Here is a 19,193-nt window from a genome sequence, read left to right on the forward strand (position 1 = left end):
CATTTCGGATTGTTACTTACATGTAATCCAATTTCTGCATAATGTACAACTTCAATGAATACGTAAAACACAGAATTATCTCTGCCCTCTGGTGAGAGCTCAGATCACATTGTAACCTCAGAACACATTTTATATTTAAGAGAAAACTTTGTAAAGAAGTTAAAACATTTCATAACCAGGGAAGCATTATGAAATACAGTATCTTGTTATTGTAACTTAGTTTCCTGCTATTAAACGTATATTCTGAGGTCTCGCCCCCAGACCTTAGATATTCTTCTGATGACGAACATCAATGAATATTCTGTGATGGAGAACTGTAGGTGAATTCAAAGAGACATTGCTGATCGCAAGGGCTGATGCCATTCCATAGGCATTTAACTTTCAATATTTTTGCTTTTTTTTGTTTCAAGCGACTTATTCGTCATAGATGTGTGACATTTACTATTTTACGCATAAAAATCATTTATGCAGACTAAAATAAAAAGTATGAGTCACAACATGGAAAATATTGACAAGGCTTTTCAATTATCCTTGTCGATCCCAGTAGTGAAATTTGGTCACATTTCTGCAAAAATGACCTTGTTGGAGTTTATTCTGCACTGCCTGCTTTACGATTGAACCCCATGGCAAAAAGTAAAATCTGGAGGACATGGTTTGTGAAGACAATGTGGGCTTGGAATTGACATAGTGGAGCAGTCATTTGAGACATGCATGGTCGAGACATTTTGATTACAGTAAACTACCACATGACAGGATAATACACTGCACATGACTAGAACAGAGTCATACTGTGGAGGGGTATTTTTTAAACATATTTCAGACCATGTAAAATTATCTTAACATTTAATCCAATTGAGAGGTTGCCCAGTTTCTTCGTGCAATAACAGCAAAAGCAGGTTTACATCCACAACCAACAGTGATGTTTAACCTGAATCTTGGAAAATGTGGTCACTTAAAAAATAAGTTACACTTCAAAAAGCCACCATTTCAATTGAATAGCAGATTTAAACAAATCAAGTTTGAGTAAGTTGAGTGCAATCGTTAAGTTCTTAGCCTAAGTATCCTTAAACAAAACGAAACAGTGCAATTAAAAAAAAGAACCCACATAAAATAGATAAGATTTTATTCTAATAGCTTTAATTACAGTGCTTCTCTGTCAAAATGAAATGAATACAAAACAGTTGATTACTAGTCATGTACTGAAAGCAATTACGTCACTAAACAAACCAGTTCAGATAGATCCTCAAGTATAAATGTCCCAATAGCTCCAGCTTCTTCAGTTTGTTGATCAAAAGAATATAAAAAAAATAAAAAAAAATAAAAAAAAATAAACGAAAACCAAAAAGGGTTTCTTTTAAGATGGCAAATCTGGCCCGTGCGGCGAGAAGAATGCCAAGTTGGGATAATTGCACACATATACAGATAAAGGGGATTGTCCCAAGAGCAGAAAAAGCGCTTTCTATAATGGAATGACTCACCAACATGCTTGACAGCACAAAGGATGTTGGATGTGGTTCTTTGTCAAGAGGTACAGTACTGTCAGATTAAATAGGGTGCACTATTAACGCAGGCAGGTGCTTTCTGTGGAGGGTTAGCTCTGGAGTGGTTGACAAAACAAATTCAGAATCAAGGCAAAAATCACTTTTGAAACCCCAAAAAGTATCTTCTGAATAACTGGCAAGAAATGTTCAAGTGTTTCAATGCATATAGATTTTGACCTTACCCGAGTTGACCGACTGAAGCAAAGAAAATGTCCAACTACAACAACAACAAAAAGTTCAATAATTCGCAATCTGCAGTCTGTTCTAAAATCGGTTTCAAATAATGCTTGCTCAAACAAGTCTCAAGTCTCCATATGAGCACAAGTACAAGCACAAACGCTACAAAATACAGAATGATCCAAAGGCATAGCATTAAAAAGGACCTCCCATATCTTAACCATGCAAAAACTGATAATTTTATTTTTTGAAGATTAAGTCACATTCTAACCACTCCTCCATTATAATGTGAGGGAGAGATTGTTAAAATTATCGGCATTCAAGCTGTCACTGAAAAACCTACATTAGCCACATTTGTCCCTTGTATGTGTTCAAGTGTCACGCTTTAACAGTTTAAGAAAATACACCATGTTTTTAGGGTTAAAAACCATCAACCAAAACGGATCTCAACACAGATGTCACAACCCGAAAGGGTAGTTGGAGGCTCTAATGCACATAAACAACTGGCAACCCATGTGTTTGAACCCCTTCCCAATACTTGATGTTGAGCTCTTAATCTTTACAAAAAAAAAAACGAGTAATATTGCATAGGAGTACCAGAAACTGCCTCAATTGGAAACCAACTATTTACATTAAATAAGACACCTAAATGATTTCAGGCTCGTTTTGCCACATTTACAGCATGATGCAATACGTACTGTGACAAAAGAAATGAAAACGGAATCCGGCACTCGATACCACAAAGTAGCACAGTTTGCCACTAAAGATAAAAGCAGAACGAAGGAGGTAAGAGGTAGGGATGGGAGTTGAGAGAAAGATGGGGAGGCAACTGTTTGGGTTTCATTTATTGTTTCGGAGCTGATTAGACAACCAGTCGAGTCCTTCATAGAGACCATCCCCACTGGTGGCACAAGTCGCTTGGATATACCACTGCCTCTGGCGGAGAGAGTGCAAGCCAAGCTTGTCTGTGATTTCTGCAGCATTCATTGCGTTCGGCAGATCCTAGTGGAAAAAAAAGCAAAAAGGAAATTTAGTCCACAAGATTAAAATCTATTCATTTAGAAAAGTTCTGAAACTATAAATAACCAAGTACAATACTTTATAGGAAGAGTTTATTTAGCAAGTTGCAAATCAACTAAATATATTTACCACAGTTCTATACTATAAGGACATCGTTTCACAAATGATTCCAGCAACTCTATTTGCGATCCTATTCAGAAACCCCAACACTGCTTCTAAATTCAGTTAAAAGAAGGAGTAAAATAAATGGCACAGCAAATACAATTCCCTAGTGAGTCAATGACTGCTCTGGGATTAGCTCCATCTCCTGCTGAAGGCTACAAGAGGCTCCTCTGGGAACACCAATCAGGAGGAAACCGCCTCATCCCAGCAATGGCAAGACGTTATTACATCGCCAGGCTTTTTTTTAGTGCCAGGCTCCACGCCACCCCACTGCCCCCAGAGATTTTTGCCGAAACGTTTTGGCCGAAAAACTAATTGACAAAAATGGGATGTGGGTGGGTAGAGGGGTGTGGAGAATAGGGAGTAGATAACAGGAAGGGAGTTTGGAGGGAACACCCCCAAATATATGTTTAAAGAAATAAGATGAGCAAAAACCTAGTGAATACAATCCTGTTGATCTAAGAACATAGAACCCCCAGCAAAACCAGGGACAACGATGGCATAGGAAATCAGGTGACGAGAACATGTGTCGTACCTTCTGAACTCCCTAGGGCAGACAAGCCAGGGGCTTCCCAGCTAAGGGCGGAACAGTGATGGGTGAAGACCAGCCGTTGACCAGCCTCTATGCCTATGAGCATTTGCTTTGTCCTGCTACTTTAAGTACCCTTTATTGAGTCTTCTCAGCTTCACCCTGGCCATGCATCTCATGCCATCTCTCCCTTTCCCTTCTAGTTCTCTGCGCCATCTAAACTCTCTCCATCCTGATCACTTCTCCTCGATGCCGCCTCTCTTCTCGCTCAACTAATCTTCACAAAACTTCCAACCCTAACTTTCACCAGACTTTCTCTTCTAGCATCTACCCCAGGCATCTCCATTTCTCATCCTAAACGTTGCTATGCTTCTACATCTCATGCTCTATTGCTCTTTGGAATGCAACGTCTCTGCAATAAAACCTCCTTTACCTCTGATTTATTCCTTTCACATTCCCTTGACCTCCTTACCCTTACTGAAATCTGCATCTCGCCCTGACCCTGCAACCCTAACTGATCTTCATGGTCAAGCCGGAGCTTCCTCCCACAACAAGGTAGGTCCCTGGGCACCTGACCGCCACTAATCTGCTTTTTTCATAAGCAAAAGCGCAGACACATGCGCTTGTGTTCCGCCGTGAAGAGGAATCCCCCTGCCAGAAGCCTACACACGCCAAATGTGATTTGTAAAATCACGCATTTACATCCAGATCCCCGGCTATCCTGGCCCCCATTCCAAGATGGCCGCATGCCGAGCGTAGGCATTTCTGCCTTCCTGGTCTGGGCCCACCCATGCTCCTTGTGTGCGGCTATTGGCTGCTAGAGCTCTGAAAAGCTCCAAATCACCTACCGGCAGGCGTAGCCGGCCTCCAACACGAAGGCTTACGCACAGGCGATTGCCCTGTCCCAGCCTGTCCACACCTTCCCAGCCGGACTCTCTGCAACGCGGCCGCCCTGCGCCTGGATAAACACACTAAGGTACTCTGGAACTCTGCTATGCACGCCGTGCCCATTACAAATGTTTACCTACTGAAATCCATCCCTTAAGGCTCTGTCTGCTGCTAACTGCCTGATGCCATCTTTACTGTGCACCTCCCATCCAGACCACACAAATCACACCTAGGCACGGTGCTTGCACTGTATTTTCTTTTTGCTGAATTGCTACCTAGTGTCCTGCCATCATTTAGCCTTTGCCTGCCCCACATGGAATACCGAATCTAGGCACTGTGCTTTTTGTTGAATTACTACCTGTGTCCTGCCACTGCCCAGCATTAATCGCACAATCTCTCATCTCCTGTCACAGACCAGCTGCATGCACGCACATAGCCACTCTCCACCATCATGATGCCCAAGAGTTCTCCCTCCACTCACAGCATAGACTCACTCCCGCACTCTCCCTGCCACACTCCGCCCAGCCAGCCTAAACTTCTCCAGAATAAAATCCAAAACCACTGCAAAGCCCTCCCAAACCAAAAAGCTAATGCACTACACAGGACAAGGGTAGTAACTTCAATCACGCTCAATTTGCCTTCAGAGACATCACTGAACCTGAGGTCCTTGATCTCATCAAAAACCTCAAACCATCTCTCTCTGCAAAGCAGACATCTGCCCTCCCAAAATCATCAAGGAATGCGCGAACGACCTAGCACCCCTGATTACTGCCTTCAGTAACGCAACTTTCCAAACAGGAACTGTCCCAAACAATCTCAAGGAAGCCTGGGTGCAGCCACTTCTAAAAAAAGGCCACACTTGACTCAGCGCAACCCAACTACAGACCGATAACGACAGTCCCGTTCCTCTTGAAAATCCTGGACAAAGCAGCTCATGACCAGATCCAATCATATATAGAAGCTAATGCCATAATAGGCAAAAGGCAAGCTGGTTTCCATGTAGGTTATTAGACCTAAAAAATCAAATCTCTCAGATCATGGACAAAGGCAAACCTGCTCTGCTCCTCCTCCATGATCTATCAGCAGCCTTCGACCTGGAAGATCACCAAAACACTCACCTCACTCATGCAGCCCATTTCTCTAAACATGCATCATCCTGGATCACATCCTTCCTCAAAGGAAGCGCCATGAAGGTCTACTCAGACACAGCAAACGCAGATCTCACCACTATAAACAGCGCTGTCCCCCCCCAAGGATCATGTACAGCCCCCACCCTCTATAACCTTCACAAAACCCCTCTTCGACCTACACTCCATGGTTGTTGCACATACCAACTATGCAGACGATACTGAAGTACTTATACCTCTATCTGGACTATCACCAAGACGCCAGGGCCCTTCACAACATCTATGCTACTATCCAAGCATGGATGGCAATCAATGGCCTCTGCCTTAACGGGGAGAAGACTGAAATTCTCATCCTTGGGCAGAACACCACAATAACGAAGCTAAGCCCCCAATACACCAACTTCAACATAGACAACTCAACCATCTCTGTATCATCCTCCGTCAAGACTCTAGGTGTTCACATTGATAAAAATCTATCGAAGAACAGACAAGTCAGCGCCATCAGCTCTCAGCACCAAACTCATCAATGCCATTAAACCGTACCTATCCGCTCCCAACCGTTTGGCCATAGCTAGAACAACCATAGGCGCTAAACTAAATTATTGCAACGCTCTCTTAGCTGGCAATTCTGCCAAGAACATTCATAGATGGCAAACCACACAAAATGCCCTGCGAGCCGCTATGAGCATCCATAGAAGAGACCATATATCCCATGCCAGACTTGAAGCACGGTGGCTACAGGTCAAAGACCGCATTACTCTGAAAATCCTCACCATCACACAGATGCATCAACACCACTGCTCCCACATACCTATCTGAAGCAATATCAAGAACCACTTCCACTCGCCCCCCAGAGCTCAGTATACCAACCACCTACACATACCACGCATCAAGAGAGCCACAGCTGAAGGTCTAGGCTTCTCATATATTGCAACGAAACTTTGGAACTCACTCCCTGCCACCCTTAGAGCTGAAACTTCCATCTCTGTCTTCTGCAACAACATCAAGACCACTTTCCTCAAATGGCACTGCGACTTCCTCTATTCCTGTCATGTATATTGTAATATAAACACAAATTTAATATAACTATATTTTAACCTTGTATATATATTGTATCCTTGCACAAACTGCTCATTATGTAACAAATGCATGATTCATGACTAAGCATTGTACTGTAACAAGTGCCACAATGTCCTCGGGCTGTTGTGCGCTATATAAATACGAAAAAAACACCCTACCTACACCTTCAATCACTCTTCTCTGCTCCACTGACAGGAGAGATGGCAAGTTTGGAGGATGAAAACTACCCCCAAGCCACACCGCACCCCTTTCCCACCAATTTCTTCCTCATTCCAATACACTATATCTCCAAAATCACTGCACCCTATGGCATACACCTCTACTGGTCACATGGTCCGGTAGGTCAATTCTTCAATCACATCTCCCAACTAATTGACGCTCTCCCTCTTGATCACCACCTCAGTCATTGGTGATTTCAACCCTGCATCCCCCTCGGTCTACTTCTCTATCCGCTGACTAACTCTTCTACTTAACCGCTCATCTATCCACTCTCTGCCCACCCATTTAAATCGAAACTCACGACCTCATTCTCATATGTCCACCTCTAATATCTCCACCCTGTCTTCTCCCTCTGATGACTCATCTGTGCCTCAATCTCCACTCCATCATTCTCTCCATCTACTACAACTATTACTAATCGCAAGCTTGCCTCCTCCAAACTCTCTGACCTACACCACTCTCCTCTTATACTGAACTCACCTTCCCATCCACTGAAGAAGCCCACTAACTTGAACACTGCTCTTTATGCTCCCTTCTCATCTCACTCCTAAATCCTCCCCTCCATGGCGCTCGATTACACCTCATTCGCACCAGGAAAACAACGATGTGGAAAAAGCTTTGAACTTGGCAAAGGTCAAGGCATTCCTCTGATCTCCCAACTATCTCACACCTCTTCAAAGCTATTCCTCTACTCTGGACTCTGCCAAACGTGACTTGTATCTCATTTCGTCTCAATTCTCCCAACCAAATCGCCTCCAAAATTCTCAACTCTCTCACCTCCTAAACCTACCTCCATCTCCTCTACTCTTTCTGCAAATGATCTTGGTCTTTACCTTGCTTCTATAATTTCTACCATTCACAATACTCCCACAAATTACCTTCTATCCTCAAATGCTGCTCACTTCTCTCAACCACTTCTGCCCTCTCCCGCTACTAGGTCTTCCGATGCCCCCACCAACCCTGAAGAGATTCTTGCCCTACTCCTCCAAATAACAGTTCGTGTGTCCCCATTGACCCCGAACATTGTGAAGCACACAGCTCCCAGGGTTGCACTACATCCTACTTCCCTCTTCAACTCCCCTTCACAATGCCACCTCCCCTCATCTTATAAGACTACTACAGTCATCCCTCTCCTTAAGAAACCTGGTATAGATCCCTAAATGTCCTGCCAACTTTTGCACTGTCTCTTCAGCCACAGTAATCAAAAATCCTAGAGCGGTTACTATTCAATGGACAACCTCTGCATTCTACCAAGATAGGTCCCTCAATGTCAGCACTTAATCTCTTTCCCTGGGCATGCAAACCTTTCATCTATCCTTATTCTTCTCATCCTCTGCTGCCGATCAGGTTTCTGACCTGCTCTCTACATTATCTCTTAGCATCAGAAACAAGGCCCTCGCTTGGTTTGCTTCATACCTTGCCCCCCAAACACTTTCAGGTGTCGCGGAACAGCTGTATCTCCCCATTTACCACCCTTACTGTTGGTGTTCACCAAGGGTTAGTGCTTGGTTTACCTCTTCACGCTCTATACTTCAGCTCTTGGCACCCTGATCTCTTACGGCTTCTCCAATCAACTTTGTTGACACTCAGATCTTTTCCTTTCACTCCTTATCCAACGAGCTGTTGAGTGTTAAACTGTCTCTCTGCCATCAAATATTGGATGGGGTCTCACTCGCTCATGATCAACTCCACCAAGATGGAAATTCTACACTTCCCAGCCAAACCGGTCATCTCTTCCTCTCCTCCCTCTGCAACTACCTTCCTTATTCTGCTTCCGCTCGTACCACAGCGAGTAGGACGCTTGCTTTGACATCCGAGCAGAGCCCGTTGATGCAGGTTTGAATCCAGGTAGGGCCAAACTCAGCCTTTCATCCTTCCGAGGTCGATAAATGAGCACCACACTGTGGGTGGTAATAAGCAGCAATCAAAAACGTGAGGGTTCGTAGTGCCATTTAAATGCTAAATAATAAATTATTATCTTTGACCCATTAAACAATTTTTCGTTCTCCATCTGCAGCCAGACAACCTCCTCAATATCAGAAAAATTGGTTATCTTCCGTTCAATACTGTTAAACAGCTAATCTCCTTAGTCCTTTCTAGATCAGACTACTGTGCGAGTCTCCTCTATGGCCTTCCCAACTATGCTTCTTCACCTGTGGACAAAGTCCAAAACTTAGCGGTCCACACACTTTTCAACCTTTATCGCTTTGTACTTCCTCCGCCAGTCACCAGATTGGCTGGGTATTTAAGAAACAAAGGGCCAAGAATAAACGTGGCATCGGAAAATCTCTCTCTCCTTACCACAACTATACCACTATTTAAATCCAACCTCAAATCTTTCCTTTATGAAGAACCCATTACCTAGCACACTAAGCCACTGCATCACCCCGTTTTCCTCTCTCCCTACCCCTCACAGACAACCCTACAGCACTTTTCCACCACCCCTCCATCCTTAATTCAGTACTTCATCCACCATACTGCTCCCATGTTATTATGTCTGTCCTCGTCTCTGGTTTATGTTTCCACCTTCCCCTGCAATATCTGGTGTACTGGTGGGCTGGTATAGAATAGTACATTTAAATAGGACAAAGCCCACGCTGAAATAATATGGGAGTGAAGCTTTCTATTCGTGTGGGTGTCTGTGTGGCTAGAGGATGGAGATCGGAATACCATTTCCTCAAGCTGTCACCACTTTGCACAGCATATCCCACATCTTCGACGAGATTACATCTTGGTGGCTACAAATCTTTCGGGAAGAAGTACATTGATGCAGCAATGCAACATACAATTGTGAAAATGGCATTAAACAAAGGTTTCCAGAACCCAAGATGGGTCAATGAAAGTCCTCTAAAGGGGCAGATCCAAAAAAAGATCTTCTGAAATGGAATTCTAGTACTGGTGGGATACAGGGGGAAGGAGGAGCAATCTCACCTACGCTTTGAAGTTTTATTTAATCAGTTGGTCCAACAAGGCAGCCCTTGGATAAGGGCCTTATGCATATTGATCCAGCACATTAGTCATAGCCACCAGTGCAATTCTACTGCACTCCTTCGATGCGAAGATTTTGTAGTAATGCATGGTCTTGAAAATTATGAAAAGTGCAAATATAGATCAACAGAACCCAAATAAAATGGAACTGTGAATAAGGTTGTAGTTTATGGTAAAAAAAACTTGCATGCTACAGGTGAGTGCCGCTAGCCAGGCCCATTTCTCACCATGCAAGCATACACGCTAAAAAAAGAAAATTGGCAAATCTAATACGTTTGGGTCACTTACAATGTTTCATACTGAGTTCTGCAATATTAGCATTGTCCCCGCCATTATATTTGTAATGAAAAATGGAATACAGTGTGCTTTGCTCACATTTAAATGTTATATTTGGTTTCCTTGATAGTCACCTTTTTACAATTGCGTCGTGATTATTGCTACATCTAGCACCCCCAACTCTGATTTGTGCTTTGGTACAAGGCCTGTGCTACATAAACCCTCTAAATAAATAGAAGTAGTTAATGATCTTGCAGAGAGGAATAGTATACTCTGCATTGGTCTGCGTATTGAAAATTATATAAAGGAGGTTGTGCCATTATTATTGGTGAATGACTGGCAGCTAAAACAAAGATTCTTTCCTAGCTTCATATAGTACTAAGTAACTGGTGAAAGCAACTACCGGAATTTAGTGTGGCTGGTATATTTAATTTCAACTGTGGAACCGAGTCTTGTAAAGTTCAACGTTTGACGCTAAAAATTAATCTCGGCATCAAAGACTGCTTAAATATTCATATAGCACCAATACAATACTTATCCAGGGAATTGCTTCATGCAGTCACGTTCTAAAAGGAAAGACGGTAGATACCCTTTAAATGTTAACTGCTCATTGTGCCAAAATCACATCAGGAAATCAGCGCCACTGTGCATTTAAGTAGTACATTTTCCTTTGATGTGGAGAAACAAAGGAAGGTTGTGTAATAAATGTGGAAAGAGGTTGGAGTACCAACGTAGGTCTAAAAATGAGAATGTAATAGTATGATAATGAAACACAGAACAAAAGTATCAAGTGAAAGGGGAACGATGCAAAGAATACGAAAGCACCGGACAGCCTTTAATGCATAAAAAACGTAAACAGCAAGATATAAGGATTGTGTACAGTGAGTTAATGCACACAGGTATCATTACACCTTCCCTGATCGTATGCTTTGAGGGCATAGAGCTAGCTATTACACCATGCACTGACGTTGCCTTTTAAACAGGGCTCATTATGAAATAATAAGCTGCTTGCCGGGCTTCGATTTTCAAACAGAAACCACACGTTACTTTACTATTACAAGTGATTCTAACCCCTAGGCACAACAAAGCTTTCAGCATATAGTGGCACCTCCTTTGCTTTATGCTGGTGAGCGAGTGTTTGGTTTTACCCATATAATGAAGAGTGGTCTTAACAATGGTTTACTACATTTCTTTACAAGTCTGTATTTGACGGCAAACGTTCATGTAAATGCTGCTGAAGACAGGCATAATGCTGCAATGTGCTTTTTCGCCAGCATTTTACAAACCCACAACTCATGTGACATTGGTTTCTGGTTATTTGTGGCACCTACCTGTTTGTTAGCAAAAACTAATAAGACTGCATCTCGAAGTTCATCTTCTGCCAACATTCTCATCAATTCCTCGCGAGCCTCATTTACTCGTTCTCGATCATTACTGTCCACCACAAAAATCAAACCTATTGGGTAAAAAAGAAATAAAATGAGTACATAGATATTGTGACTGACCTCTAAGCAAATCAGAATTAAGTCAGTAACTACTGCTAATGACTGGGTTCTGAACATTGTCTTCAAAAGCAGACGGGAAAACTGTAGTCTGAATTCAAGATTTATTTCAACAAGACACCTCGACTCCGAGAAGACCGCCCCACAGCAACAACCTATTTAGCACACCGATGAGAAAGCTAAATCATGGGAAAATCTTAAACTGTTTACTTTTTCACATCCAATACATGCTCATGTCAAACCCACTCTAGTTTAATCAAATTGCAATTAAAAGGCTTAACTTGTGAAGACAACCTTGCTTGGACTACAAAATAAGGAACAAGTTACTTACCTGTAACTGTTGTTCTCCAGCATGGGTCTGGCATGGATTCACATGCTCATGAATATTCCCCGTCGTCAGGCTGGGAATCCTCGGTAAAGAAAAAACCAGTATCAGTTTCGTTTTTGATCTGTCTTTCGTAGTAATAACCAATCACTGGTCTCTGCGTCATACTGACCACAGCCAATGACTGCCCTCTACCTAAGCACCGCCTCTGGCAGCCATCTTCAGATTTGGAAGCACGTGAAGTGGCAGTATGACCAAGTGAAGAGCCGCAGAGGGGTAGGCGGGAGGGTTCGCATGTGAATCCATGCCAGACCCATGCTGGAGAACAACAGTTACAGGTAAGTAACTTGTTCCTTCTCCAGCATGGGGTCTGGCATGGATTCACATGCTCATGAATAAAGAATACATAGCAGTACACACATGCACAACCACGGGAGGTGGCAAAGGCTCAACATTAAGCATCACATCAACTCAACATTAAGCATCTTACCTCCTCACCAGGCTCACCTCAGGCGAACAGGTTGCGCAGCACTGCTTGGCCGACCCTGGACTCCTCCCTGGAATCCCGGTCGACGCAGTAGAATTTCGTGAAGGTGTGCGTCGACCTCCACGTAGCAGCCCTGCATATGTCCAGCAGGGGCACACCAGATAGGAACGCCGTGGTAGCTGCGATCGCTCTGGTGGAATGGGCTCTCGGACGGCCAGGCAGCGGTCGGTTTGCCAACCGGTGACAGTACATGATACAGCCGGAGAGCCATCTGGAGATGGAAGCCTTCGAGAGAGCCTTCCCCTGATTGACAGGTCCAAAGTTCACAAAGAGTTGCGACGTCTTCCGAAACCCCTTCGTGCGGTCCACGTAGAACTTCAGCGCTCTAGCTACATCCAGCGAGTGCAAAGTCCTCTCAGCCGGCGACGAAGGCGACGGGAAGAACACAGGTAACACCAAGGGTTCGTTGAGATGGAAGTCCGACGGTACCTTGGGCATGAAGGAGGGGTGCGTCCTGAGCACTACCCTCGTGTCGTGGAAAGTCAAGTACGGGGCCTTGCAGGAAAGGGCCTGGATCTCTCCCACTCGTCGTGCGGAGGTGATGGCCACAAGAAAAGCTGTTTTCCACGATAGAAACTTCAACGGGGCCGAGTGCAGAGGCTCCAACGGAGGTCCCATGAGCTTGGTCAGCACCACGTTGAGCTCCCACGCCGGGGCCGGAGCCTTCACCGGCGGGAACGATCTGAACAGTGCCTTCATGAACTCTTTCACCAGACGATGAGACCACAAGGACGTCCGCCCCGTGGTTCTGGTGTATCGGGAGATCGCAGCAAGATGAATCTTGATGGACGCGTGTGCCAAACCAGCTTTGGCCAGCGTCAGCAGGTACGGCAGTACTTGGGGAGCCGTAATCCGTAGAGGGTTAATCTTCTGTGCGTGGCACCAGACAGAGAACCTCTTCCATTTGTGTCCGTAGCATTTAAGAGTCGAGGACGCCCTGGCCTTTGCAAGAACCTCTCTGCAATCGGCCGGTATGTCGTATCCTCCAAACTCTAGCGCTGCAGGAGCCAGGCCTGCAAGTTCAGCGACTTCGGGTCGTGGTGGAGGATGGCGCCTCCTTCCCTGGAGAGTAGATCCGCGTCCGCCGGCAGCTTGATCGGCGGGGACGCTGACAAGTCCAGAAGGTCCGGGAACCATATCTGCCTCGGCCACGCAGGTGCGACGAGGATCATCCTGCACCGTGACCTCTTGAGCTGGTTGACGAGCCGGATTAGCAGAGGCAAGGGAGGGAACGCGTAGAGGAACAGGCCCTCCCAGGGGAACGAGAAAGCATCGCCCATGCTCCTCGTCTGGGGAAACCTGCTGGCGAACCTCCGGCACTTGGTGTTCGTCGCCGTCGCGAACAGGTCGATCTGGGGTGTGCCCCACCGTCGGAAGAGGCGATCCACCAGATCCTGCCGTAGTTCCCACTCGTGGCACGAGCGCAGCTCCCTGCTGAGTGAGTCGGCGATGGTGTTTTTTATCCCTGCCAGATGAAACGGCACCAGAAAAATCCCTTGGGCGACGGCCCAATGCCACAGGTCCTGCGCCTCCTTGGACAGCGCTGGGGACCTGGTTCCGCCCTGTTTCCTGATGTAAAACATGGTGGTGGTGTTGTCGGTGAAGATCCTCACCACCTTGCCCTTGAGGGACGGAAGGAAGGACCTGAGGGCCCAAAACACTGCACGGAGCTCCAGGACGTTGATATGCAGGGACTTCTCCGTCGGGAGCCAGAGTCCCCTCGCGTGCAGATTTTCGGTGTGCGCTCCCCACCCTTCCAGGGAGGCATCCGTGGTCACAGTCTCCTGGTGGGCTGGGGTCTGGAAGTCCATGCCCGCCGTCAGATGCGCGCGGGTGCCCCACCACCGTATCGCTCGTCGGAAACTCTCGTCGAGCTTGATCCTTTCCTCGAAGCTGCCCGTCGTCTGGATCCAGCGCGCATCCAGGAATTCTTGCAACGGGCGCATCCGGAGCCTGCACATGGGAATGAGGTAGATGCAGGAAGACATCATCCCGAGGAGGGACTTGATGGATCTCACTTTGGCCGCGTCGGCCACCAACATCCGTTGCACCTTGCCCAAGATGGTCCTGGTCCTCTCCTCCGACGGGGAGGCCAGAAGGGACACTGTGTCGAGCCTCGCTCCCAGAAACAGTGCGACTTGCGCGGGCACCAGGTGGGATTTGGCGTAGTTCACGGAGAATCCCAGGTCCGTGAGGAGTTGGACGGTCCTTGCCGTGTGGACCACGGCGAGCTCCTTCGTCTTGGCGCGGATGAGCCAGTCGTCCAGGTAGGGGTAGACGTGAATCCCCTCGCGGCGCAGCTGCGCCACCACCGGTGCGAGGCACTTGGTGAATACCCTGGGTGCCGACCGTAGTCCGAAGGGAAGGGCTTTGAACTGGTAATGACGCCCTTGGACCACGAACCTGAGGAATTTTCGGTGCCCCTTTAGGATGGGAATGTGGAAGTAGGCATCCTCCAAATCCAACGACGATAGGAAGTCTCCTTCCTCCAGTTGACCCAGGACGTGCTGGAGGGTGACCATCCGGAACTTCTGCGCCTTGATGAACTTGTTCAGCCGTCGCAGGTCAAGGATGGGGCGCCATCCTCCCGTCTTCTTCTTCACGAGGAAGTATCGCGAGTAGACTCCGGAGCCCCGAAGCCTCTTTGGGACGAGTTCGATGGCGCCCTTTCTGAGCATCGCCTTTACCTCCAGGAGAAGTTGAGGGACGTGAAGTTCTTTCCTGGCCACGGGGGGGACGCGCGGGCACCTTCTTTGAAACTCGAGCGCGTGGCCCCGGGCCAGGGCGTCCAGCACCCAACGGTCGGTGGAGATGGACTCCCACACGCTGACGAAGCCCGCCAGCCGGCCTCCCACCGGGGTGCTTCGGTGGGGGCCCGACCCCACGGCCGGTTCAATCCTGCTTGGACGCGGCCTTGCCGCCTTGACCTCCTTGGCGACGACGGCGGGGTCCGCTAGACTTGCCTCGTCCTCTGTAGGCCTCTTGCGACGACGAGCGGGCCGCTTGACGGTAGGAAGCGAAACCGCCGCCGGAACCTTAGGAGGCGCCCTTGCCTCCGGCGCTCCGAAAGGGCGTCCGTCGTTGCTGCAGGACTCCAAGGGCCCGGGCCGTCTCAGTATCCGCCTTGATGGCCTGAAGGGAATCGTCCACTGTCTTCCCAAACAGGTTGTTCCCGTCGAAGGGCATGTCCAGGACTCTGGTCTGGACGTCCTGCCGAAAGTCCGTAGCTTTGAGCCATCCACGACGTCGAAGGCAAACACCGTTGCCCAGCTGGCGGAACCCAGTGTCGGCGATGTCCGTCGCCACGGTGAAGGCGTGGTCCGAAGCCACTTCACCTTCCTGGAGGATCTCAAGGGCCTCCGCCCTCTTGTCGTCCGGCAGAAAATCCAGCAGGGGAGCTATCTTGTACCAGAGCTCCCTGTCGTAGCGGGCCACGATAGCCAAGGCGTTGGCCGCTTTAATCGTCGTCGCTGCCGACGAGATGACTACGTCCCATAGCATCCAATTTCTTTCCCTCGCCGTCCGGCGGGGAAGTCGATGTGGAGGCCGCACCCCCCCCCCCCCCGCTTTCTTCCTGGCTGCCGCAGAGACGACGGAGTCCGGGGTAGGCTGCGCCCGGAGGCATAGGGGGGCCGTGTCCGGGACCCGGTACTTTTTCTCGTACCGGTCTCTTCTAGCTGGCGTAGTGGAAGGGTTCTTGAGGAGGGAAAGGCCCTCATCCCAAATGTCGTCCAACAGAGGCACTGCGAGGACCGTCTTCCTCTTGGCCTCGCGCCGCTGATAAAGGAAGCCTTCCTTTTTCTTCTCCTCAGGGCAGAGTTGGAAAAGCTCGGAAGCCCTGGAGATCATGGAGTGGAAAGATCCGATCTCGTCGGGCGGAGAAGCCCTGGTGGGGGGCGACGACGGAAAATCCTCGTCGTATGCCTCGTCGTCCGTACCCGTCGCTGCCGTGTCAGTCCCCGTATCATCCCCTCGGGTGGACGGGGAGGAGGGCTGGACGGGGCGCGACGGTTGAAAAGGAGGTGGAGGATGGATCCTTCTTTTCTTGGTAGGGGGAACACCAGAAGGTCCCGGTTCTGGATCCCCCGACGGGAGAGGTTCCTCCATCGGTAACGGTAGCCTCGTCCTTATCTCGGATGCATAAGGACTGTATGGCCAACAAAATGGCCGCCGAGTTGTCTCGCGGCGCTGGCAGAGGGGAATCCGACGGGCGAGCAGGGGCCCCGTCGGTATCCTCGACGATGTCGTCGTCGTCACCCGCGTCGGGGTCCATTCCGACGGGCTGGCCTTGTTCCACGCCTAGGCCGTGGCTTAAGACCTCGATCAGCTCCTCTTCTGAGGTTGAGGCCGAATCTACGACGACGCCCTGCCCCCCCTTCTTCCCCACGGAGGGTTTCACGGGGGTCCTATCGATGGGCACAAAAGAAGACTCCCTCCGAGGAGGCAGGGAGATTCTGGGCCCTGAGGTCGCCACCACTGGCGCAGCCTCCACAGGCTGAGCCAGGGCCGCCGCGACAGTTTCGATAGAGGGCTTGGTCGGATGGATCAAGGCCTTCACCACCTTAGGTGCGCTCACCGCCTTATCCTTGAGGGAGGGGGCACTGCCACGCTCCTCCTCTGCCTTAGAGCTCGACCGGGGCCTCTCCAGGAGCTTCGCCGGGTGCTCGGCCTTCCTCTTACCCGACCCAGAGCGTTGGCTCGTGGTTGATGGTGCCGGGGAAGGTGCGCCCTGCCTGGCGCCCGGAGAGCCCGACCGTTCGGCGCTCCCGGTGCCAGCGGACTCGCGGTGCTTGGCCTTATGTTGGGCCCCCGTCGCCGGGGCGCCCTCAAAGGTCTTAGAAGACCGCTCGGATTTCTTCTTCTTCTCGCCAGACGGGCTCTTACCCTCCAGCCAGTTGGCGAGACGATGACGGTCCTTCATGGTCCGTTCCGACATGTTGCCGCAAAACGCACAGTCCTTCTCCACGTGCGTTTTGTCCTCATGAAGGCAGTAAAGGCAGAAAGAGTGTTCGTCTTCCTTAAAGACGTTCTGCAGCTGGCATCCAGGGCAGACCCTGAACAGCTTTCCGGGCGTCGAGCTTCCCTTCTCCTGGGCCATCTCCGAGACCGGGCCTGAGAAGCTTCTGGAGTCCTCCGAAGTGTAGCTCGACGAAATCTTCACCCTTGAGGGGCACAGACGAATCCGACACGGGTCCCCGTTGATCGGATGTAGGATCGGTGGAGCTTGAGGCTCTTTTGACCGAAAGAATTGAAGTTTTTTGTGAAAAAGCGCGAAAAATAGCACTAACGCTCGAGAGCAATAGCACGAGGATCCCAACACATGAACGTGCGGTAAAAATCTGAAGATGGCTGCCAGAGGCGGTGCTTAGGTAGAGGGCAGTCATTGGCTGTGGTCAGTATGACGCAGAGACCAGTGATTGGTTATTACTACGAAAGACAGATCAGAAACGAAACTGATACTGGTTTTTTCTTTACCGAGGATTCCCAGCCTGACGACGGGGAATATTCATGAGCATGTGAATCCATGCCAGACCCCATGCTGGAGAAAAGCACATTTGCTATGATAGTTTGTCTATTTACTTAACTCATTAGCACCTATAAGGGCGGGTGGTGGGCCTCCTAACCTATGGGGAAGCTCAGAACGGGGTCTTTACTGGCCAGCTCCCATCCAGTGTAATAACATGTGTACAGAATGAAGCGCCAGGAAGAGTCCTGTTGGGAAATGATTTGAAAACAGTACCCCGAAGTCTCCCAGCAAAAAGAAGCAGGAGCAAACAAAATTGGCCAGAGATGCAACCTTGAGACTCCGTTTGAGGATATTTTTAATACCTCCAAGTCCAGAGGAAGGCCACCCTTCTATTTCCAAGAAAATGAAAGACAAAGGAGAAATCCAAGGTATCTGGGAGCAAGAAAGGTATCCAACCTTTAACTGTTCACAGGACAAGGACATCCCTGAGAGGACTGTCCCAGGTCACCCCAGTGAGCCCTTCCCCAGCTGAGGCTGAGTGGGAAGACCAACCAAACTCTGTAGAGATAGCTACTGGTAACAGAGCTGGAAGAAAACCTTCCCTGCGTTGGTGATCTGGATCCTAGAGACCATCCTGAGCTGCAGACTTTACTTGCAGAAGGTGGACCCCTTAGGGCAGACTTCAGCAGAGGACAAAAAGAGTGTCCCTCTCTAGAAGGTCTGCCAGCTAGAAGGGCAAGAGCCAGGGAAGAAGGCTTTACTGGGAGGATGGCCGCCACCACAGTGAACCAACTGAATCCACCCCAGGGGACTACAGGAGACTGTTAGTGCCCCAGGAGGCGAGGCAGAAGTTTCTACAGTTGGCACGAGATTCCTCTGGCCACTTGAGTTTCAAGAGGACCAAAGAGGTTATCTCTGTACTTCTACTGGCTCAAGATGGGGGCTGGTGTAGAGAAATTCTGTAAGAGCTGCCACACTTGGCAGACATCTGGCAAGATGGGGGGGTCCAAGAATGTGGCACCTTTAGTGAGAGTCCCTTTTGAGAGTGTGGGGATTGACATTGTTGGTCCCCTAGACCCTTCAACTTCTTCAGGCAACCAATTTATAATGGTTGTGGTAGACCATGCTACCAGGTATCCTGAAGCCATACTTATGATAACTAACTGCTTAGGCCTTCCTTGGTATCTTTACCATGGTAGGTTTTCCTAAGGAAGGCCTCTCTGACAGGGGATTCAAATTTATGTCCCACTATATGCAGACCATTTGGAAGAACTGTGGAGTGACTTACAAGTTCCCAACAGCCTACTATCCCCAAACCAATGGGTTGGTGGAGAGGTTTATGAAT

The 19,193-nt window shown here is 48.4% G+C and overlaps 1 protein-coding gene across 1 annotated transcript in view; it reads right to left on the minus strand.

The window, feature by feature from the left end:
- Positions 1–1,106: 1,106 nt before the first annotated feature.
- ARF1 (ARF GTPase 1) overlaps positions 1,107–19,193 on the minus strand; it is a 184,121-nt gene continuing 166,034 nt past the window's right edge. The window contains exons 4-5 of the mRNA XM_069647077.1: positions 11,339–11,463; positions 1,107–2,720 (exon numbers count right to left, since the gene is read on the minus strand). Of these exons, the coding sequence (XP_069503178.1) occupies positions 2,559–2,720; positions 11,339–11,463 (287 nt within the window). The 3' untranslated portion in view covers positions 1,107–2,558. The remainder of the gene's footprint in view (positions 2,721–11,338; positions 11,464–19,193) is intronic.

The sequence above is a fragment of the Ambystoma mexicanum genome, chromosome 2q, assembly GCF_040938575.1.
Source record: "Ambystoma mexicanum isolate Mex_15411 chromosome 2q, UKY_AmexF1_1, whole genome shotgun sequence".
Taxonomy (NCBI): Eukaryota; Metazoa; Chordata; class Amphibia; order Caudata; family Ambystomatidae; genus Ambystoma; species Ambystoma mexicanum.